The sequence below is a fragment of the Rhincodon typus genome, chromosome 29, assembly GCF_021869965.1.
Source record: "Rhincodon typus isolate 14 chromosome 29, sRhiTyp1.1, whole genome shotgun sequence".
In the NCBI taxonomy this organism is placed as follows: domain Eukaryota; kingdom Metazoa; phylum Chordata; class Chondrichthyes; order Orectolobiformes; family Rhincodontidae; genus Rhincodon; species Rhincodon typus.
The window spans coordinates 17,607,146-17,614,312 of NC_063360.1; the positions used below are offsets into that span (position 1 = coordinate 17,607,146).

The 7,167-nt window shown below is 40.2% G+C and overlaps 1 protein-coding gene across 1 annotated transcript; it reads left to right on the top strand.

Annotated features, from left to right (window-relative positions):
• Window positions 1–2,684: 2,684 nt before the first annotated feature.
• On the top strand, window positions 2,685–6,886 carry LOC109914667 (leucine-rich repeat and immunoglobulin-like domain-containing nogo receptor-interacting protein 3). The gene has a single exon (XM_020514275.2). It carries the CDS (start codon window positions 2,700–2,702, stop codon window positions 4,542–4,544), a length of 1,845 nt encoding a protein of 614 aa, XP_020369864.1. The 5' UTR covers window positions 2,685–2,699; the 3' UTR covers window positions 4,545–6,886.
• Window positions 6,887–7,167: the final 281 nt, after the last annotated feature.

A 7,167-nucleotide genomic window follows, 5' to 3' on the forward strand; every position in this document is an offset into this window, starting at 1 on the left:
TGCTATAACAGATAGACTGATCTTCTCAATAATTCACAAATTTAAGAATATAGGACAACAAAAAATCTTTAAGTGCTATTTCCCATAGACAACCCTGACAAGTTTACCAGAAGTAGTATAGGAATATTTATCTCTGTGATTAATGTAACAATGTTTAATGTTGCAACCAGTTCACAAGTTAGGTTCCCCATGTTATTGTTCCAGTTAGGATACACCAAATTGTCAAGTTTGAGTGAGAAGCAATGAGCTGATCGCCTTCTCTATTCACCCATTTCATCTGCAACAAAGTCATTTTAATAACATCCCCCTTCTAGTGGATTCCTTTCGCCCAGAACAAATGAACTTACATGTTCATTCAAAGGTGTAAATTTAATCTTCCTTAAGTAAATGAAAGAGTGAGGTTTCTTCTTTACAAATCACAAGAATAAATAATAATGCAATGTACATGTACACTGATCAGAAATGAGAAGGGAGTACAAAAATAAAAGATAAAAGATACACAAATCAGCCTGTGAGTCATGTGTGAAGATAGCGGAATCTTGATAATTGAGCATTATAAACTTAATAATTTAGTTGATTTCTAAATTCCTGGCTTTGCAGGTTTTGTGAAGTTATTTGTCATATTTCCTTTTGAATTACCTTGCTAACTGGTTTCCAGTACTCCGACCGAGGGAGTCTTGCCTGCTTACTAGCTTCCAGGATGCAGAATGCAGGAGGACTACAGGATGCAGAATGCAGGAGGACTACAGGATGGTCCTTCAACTGTTACTTTCACATCACACTAACACGCAAACCCATGCTTGTCCATATAAGTACCTCAGCTCACTGGTACACATGAGCAACCCAGCCCACTAGCACATTCTGAAGAAGGGTCCAGACCCAAAATGTCAGCTTTTCTGCTCCTCTGATGCTGCTTGGCCTGCTGTGTTCATCTAGCTCTACACCTTGTTATCTCAGATTCTCCAGCATCGGCAGTTCCTACTATCTCTCATCTAGACTGCTGTCTTTTCTCTCATCATATTCACAGTCTGAAATACTCATAGGAAATTACAGTTCAGTTTGTCGTGTATTTCTCTCTTTAAAGCTTCCTCGACACCTTCAAGTGTAACATTCCAGGGTTCCTGTTTGGAGAGCCACAGAAATTACATCTGCAATTCTTTTTTGACTATATTTCCCCCATTTGTTTTATATGTTGCAATTAAAAGTTTAACATATCCATAAGTGAAGCAGGGTTGATCTGTGGTCATGACAATAACAGATAGTAGCAACAGGAAGTTTTCTAATAAAAGTTATTTAGTTATTTTCCTACATTCATGTCTATAAAAGAAAACTCAACGTAAGTTTTTGAAAGAATAGGGCAATATTGACTTAATATGAGAGTTAGATTGTGTGATAGAATCAGCCTGTTTTGTAATTCCACTGAAATCCATTGGGAGTGATGTAAAACCAAAGAAGTTGATAACTCAATCTCATCACATAAGTCATGGTCTATCCCATAGAACTGTAGCTCTTTCTGGCCGTTGGAGTGAGCAGAGTAACCTTACCTGTTTGTGTACTTTTGATTTATTTATTAGACAAGCTTTTACTGTCTCATCTTTTTTGTTCTAAAACTCTTTTCCAATTCCTGGAATCCAGTAAAACATTGATTCTCACTGCAAATGGTCTCCAGAAACAGTTTAAAACAAAATGTATATTGTGTTACAGGAGTAAAGAGACGATATCCCATTGTGTTTAAGGTATGGTTCAGAAAGGGGAATGTGTTACTGTTATTCAACTATGTTTGGGTTGAGCTCCCCTTTTACTTCTATCACATGGCTGACTAGGAATACCTTCTATTCTTATCACCTGCATTTGGAGTATGAGGGAAAGACGTCCAATTTGATATTCATCAGGTTTAGCTCCATTATGAATGTACTTTCCGTAGCCATCAAGTCCTACAGTGAGCCTTGAGCCCAGACTTTCTAGTTCAGAGGCAGGAACACTATCCATTAGAATATTAGAGCTCCAGCTTAAAACTACCTTCAAGATACATCTCTGTGCGTGTTCAGACCTAGTAAGAGCTGCCGATGCTGGAGAATCTGCGATAACAAGGTGCCGAGCTGGATGAACGCAGCAGGCCAAGCAGCATCAGAGGAGCAGGAAAGCTGATTTTTCAGGTCTGGACCCTTCTTCAGAATGCAATTCAGGAGAATCACCAGCTTGCTCTCACTGAGATCCAGACCCAAAACATCAGCTTTCCTGCTCCTCTAATGCTGCTTGGCCTGCTGTGTTCATCCAGCTCTACACCTTGTTATCTCTATGCGTGTTGCTTTCTTCTGCAGTCTTTAACTTGCTGGGATGCTGACCGTTGCATTTTCAGGATTCTTTTCTGTTTTTAGCCACTCGGTCACCTTTCAATGGTGTTGCTGGAATTTCACAACTGAACAACCATCAGCATCCTATCATCCTAACCCTAGAAACAGTTTGGGGATGGCAGGAGAGGGTGGACCAAATTTGTCTGGCAGTATTATCCCAGCTGTTATTTAATAAACAGATATAAAATTGAGCTTTGTTTCTAAAAGAAAATAAATACTGTATCTGAATGAAAAAAGTAACAGTATGAATTTTTAAAACAATTTTAACAGATTCTCCTGTTTGAATGTAAGATGCAAAATGAATCTTGCTGATATGTTTGTTTTCTAATGCAGGTGCATGGGAGAATGACAGACTGCATCAGTAACATCATGTTTTACACAATGTCATCATGCTGCCAACAGTTTCTGGGTCTCACCCTCATGGTTTTAATTACAAGATCAACAGTCAGCTGCCCAGCTCGATGTGAATGCGCGGCTCAAATTAAATCAGTGGTGTGCCACAGAAAGCGACTGACAGCTATTCCTGAAGGCATTCCCATTGAAACGAAAATACTTGACCTGAGCAAAAATAGACTGAGGTGCATCAGCTCAGGGGATTTGGCAGCTTTTCCTCTCTTGGAAGAGATTGATCTGAGCGAGAATATCATTACAAACGTCGAACCCGGAGCTTTCAACAACTTGTTCAACCTGAGGACCCTGCAGCTTCGCGGCAACCAACTGAAACTGATTCCAACCGGGGTCTTCAGCAGACTGAGCAATTTAACCCGCTTGGATCTCAGTGAGAACAAGCTGGTGATTCTCCTGGATTACATGTTCCAGGATTTGAGGAATTTGAAACACCTGGAAGTTGGCGACAATGATCTTGTCTACATCTCCCAGCGGGCTTTTATTGGCCTGTTGAGCCTGGAGCAGCTCACCATCGAGAAATGTAATCTGACCTCGATTTCTGCAGAATCCCTGTCCTACCTCCAGAGTCTGATCACACTGAGGCTACGCCACCTCAGCATCAGCTTCCTGGAAGAGCAGAACTTTCGGAAACTGAACAACCTGAAAGAACTGGAGATTGACAACTGGCCACTTCTTGACACCATTACTCCCACAACCCTGTACGGCCTGAACCTCACGTATCTCTCCATCACTAGCACAAACCTTTCTACTGTCCCCTCTGGGGCCTTCAGGAATCTGATCTATCTCAAATTGCTGAACCTGTCCTACAATCCTATCAGCATCATTGAATCGGGCTCTTTTCGTGATTTAATCCGCCTCCAGCATTTGTACATGGTCAGCACCATGCTTGCTACCATCGAGCCGCACGCTTTCCTCGGCCTGAGGCAATTAAAAGTGCTGAACGTTTCCAACAACTTCCTGGTGACCCTGGAAGAGAATGCTTTCCAGTCCGTGGCTAGCCTGGCAGTGCTGCGTTTGGATAGCAACCCTCTGTCCTGTGACTGCCGCCTCTTGTGGCTTCTGCACAGGAGAAAGGCGCTGAGTTTTGACGGTAACCAGCCGGTCTGTGCCTCGCCAGCGGATATCCAGGGCAGCGAGCTGAAAGACTTCGAGGACTCTGCCGTCCATAGCTATTTTACATGCCAAAAGCCCAAAATCCGGGACAGGAAACCCCAGCGAGTCACCGCTGGCGAAGGACAGACGGTCTATTTCACTTGTAGGGCCGATGGGGAACCGGCTCCTGTTATCATGTGGGTCTCTCCCCAAAGGAGGATGATCACCAGTAAAAGTAACGGCAGGATAACTATCCTGCCCGGAGGTACCCTGGAGATCCGCTTTGTCCAAGCCCATGATAGTGGCACTCACATCTGCATCGCTAGCAACGCCGGAGGCAATGACACTTCCTTCGCTGTGCTGACTGTAAAGGGACGGCCCGCAGACGGCGCCCTGTATGCTAACAGGACAGCATACCTCTCAGAATTCAACGAGACTGCATTCAACGACACACAGGTATTCCTGAAGTTCACACTTGACGTGAAAACCATCCTGGTCTCCACAGCCATGGGGTGCATCACCTTTTTAGGGGTGGTGCTGTTCTGTTTCCTGCTCCTATTTGTGTGGAGCCGAGGAAGGGGCCACCATAAAAACAATTTTTCCGTTGAGTACTCATTCCGCAAGGTTGATGGCCCAACAGTCAGTGGCGGACAAGGAGGAGCGAGGAAGTTCAACATGAAGATGATTTGAGTCACCGACCTCAGTTATATGGACCCCATTATGTAAACTATGATAATTTTTCATGGTCAATACTGACTAATCGTTTAAATCCCACAAACCTGCTTATCATGTTATAATAATAAGCATAACTAATACGGTATGAATTAATCTTCACTGATGACTCAACTAAGAGTTGAGAGTTGCATGCTGTAAATCGTCCCCCAGTTCTTTGACTGGTATGGCTCATTGTAATGCATCATTACCTTATTAACTCGCTTAAAAAAAAGTTTATTTCCGGATAGAAATTGGTTCATATCCGAGTTCAGGTGTGAACACAATGGAAGCCAGGACCACCACACAGAGACAGATGCAAAAGAGCCCCAAAAGAATCTTTTCCTGACCCCCTGGCTACACATTCAGGTAATTACCTACCCTTAAAAAAAGTCAGTGCTAGGGAATCTAGCAGGGGTAGCAGCATCTGTATAGAGAAAAAGAATTGTTCGCTCTGACTCGAATATGAAAAAAAGGTCCAAAATGACTTGTTTAGAAATGAAAAGGGCTAGAAAAGTAGTGGGTTTAACACTGTAGAAAAAAAAAGGGGAGAAGAGCAAATGGAATAGACAGCAATTGTGCCCTGAAATAAAAAGCTAAGGGAGTTCTAGTGGCATAAGGGAAAAGTAATAAATGGATAGTGGATATGAATGGTATATTTTAACGGGTTTATAACTCACTCAGAGATAATAAGAATGTTAATGGGTGCTTTGAGCTGAGCTGACCTATTTTCTGCTATTAACACCAGACATTCACACCTGTTCTGCATTGATATATTTTCCCTACTTCCATTAGCACTCCTTTACCTTGTGTTTGAGGGCATATTTACCATTTATTCCACTTACTCTTTCTCCCTTTTACTAACTGCATAAAACCCACTATTTCTGCCCACTTCAATTCCAAAAAAAGAGTCACATTGGACTCAAGTTAACTGTTTTTCTCTCTCTACAGATGTTGAGACTTGCTGAGTTTCTCCAGCATTTTCTGTTTTCATTTTGGATTTCTGGCATCTGCAGTGTTTTCTTTTTTAAATGACCTACACTTTCTGGAAACTGTCTCCAGCAGTCCTTTTGACCACTGGCTTGGCTGCTCCAATGTACCTAACAACTATCTACAGCATGTCCACTGCAGTCCAGCCTGCCCTGATTTAGCAAAGGGATTGAAAACTTGTGTTAGTCCTCTTTAGTTAAATGAGCAGAAAAGCTGACATCTATTTTGGGCAGATACCCTAAACAGTAGAGGTCCCTTGCCAACATACCAAATGTCACCAACATCCAGTGTGACTGGCAATAAAATGGGTTGGTTCTGGATCTCTTTCAAGTTCATAGAACAGGCACACTAAAATCCAAACTGAAAGTTTTTTGCATTACATTCCAAACAGGTGGCTCACCAATAGCATTGACAAATTAGAAGAATTTTCTTTATGCTGCATAACATAAAATTGTCCAGCCATGTCTTTATTTAATTGTGACCCCATCAGCAGTCAGCTAAACATGGTCTTCTAGTATGCTGTGTTCAATTCAATAATACACAATAATCTAGCAAAGTTTTGTCAAGCAAGTATTTAACCTTTGTAATAACTAAACTCGGCCAATTGGTTATATATGACTATGAAAATCTTAATTGTTTTGTGAGAAGTAAAATATTTTGATCATTCTTTATTATGGAGAACATTATTTCAGAACACATCTCAGAAATTTCTAGGGATTATATTATTAAATCATTCCACATATAGTACTATATAATCAAATACTGCCTGAAGTGAAATCTGAATTTGCAGCTCTTAGGCAGTCAAGTGGACAATTGCTCAGGTTTGCCCATATTAAATTATTTTCCTGTTATCAGAAACTGAGTTGGCTGTAAATTATTCCTTTATACAAGTTCATTGAAGCAGCTTTTGTATTTTTAGTTTTAAAAATAAACAGCTTTATGAACATTTTGTTTTATATATCCTGTATATGTAATTACACATGTTCAATGAACTTTATCTTTTACATCATAATCATTTTTGCTTACAAGTAAAATGAAAAAAAAAAAAGCCTGTGGCAATTGTTGTAATTTGTTTTGCTGAATGTTTTTTTTAAATGGTGTTTTGTAAAGGGATGTCCATGCAAAGTATTATGATGCCATTAGTAATGACCTGTTAAATGTTCCTATAGCGTTCCACATTAATTCACTCGAGCTTTTTAAAAAAAAGTCCCAATTCATCAAAAAACGCTGTTCTAATTATGTGTACTACTACGTCTTTTTATAATTATCTTAAAAGCAACTTACACTGACAGTATGATATGCTTTAATTAGCAAATAAATTCAAAACTCTACAGCGTTGTCTTTTGGCACTATTATAATTTACTATAGGAAATCAGATATTTCAAATGAATTAATTCATTCATTTAAGATAAACTGTGTGGAATATACAAAAGTGGAGCATTTTCACAGTTGGAAAGCATCTTTTGATGAAACTGAGTTCATGGAAGTGTAAATATTGAAAGATGTGGGATTTTGAGTACCTGTCTACAATGCATATGATGCTTCATCAACTCCACAAACCAGCCAATTATGATGGTTTACTGTAGCCAGATAATGGAGAAGATAAATAATG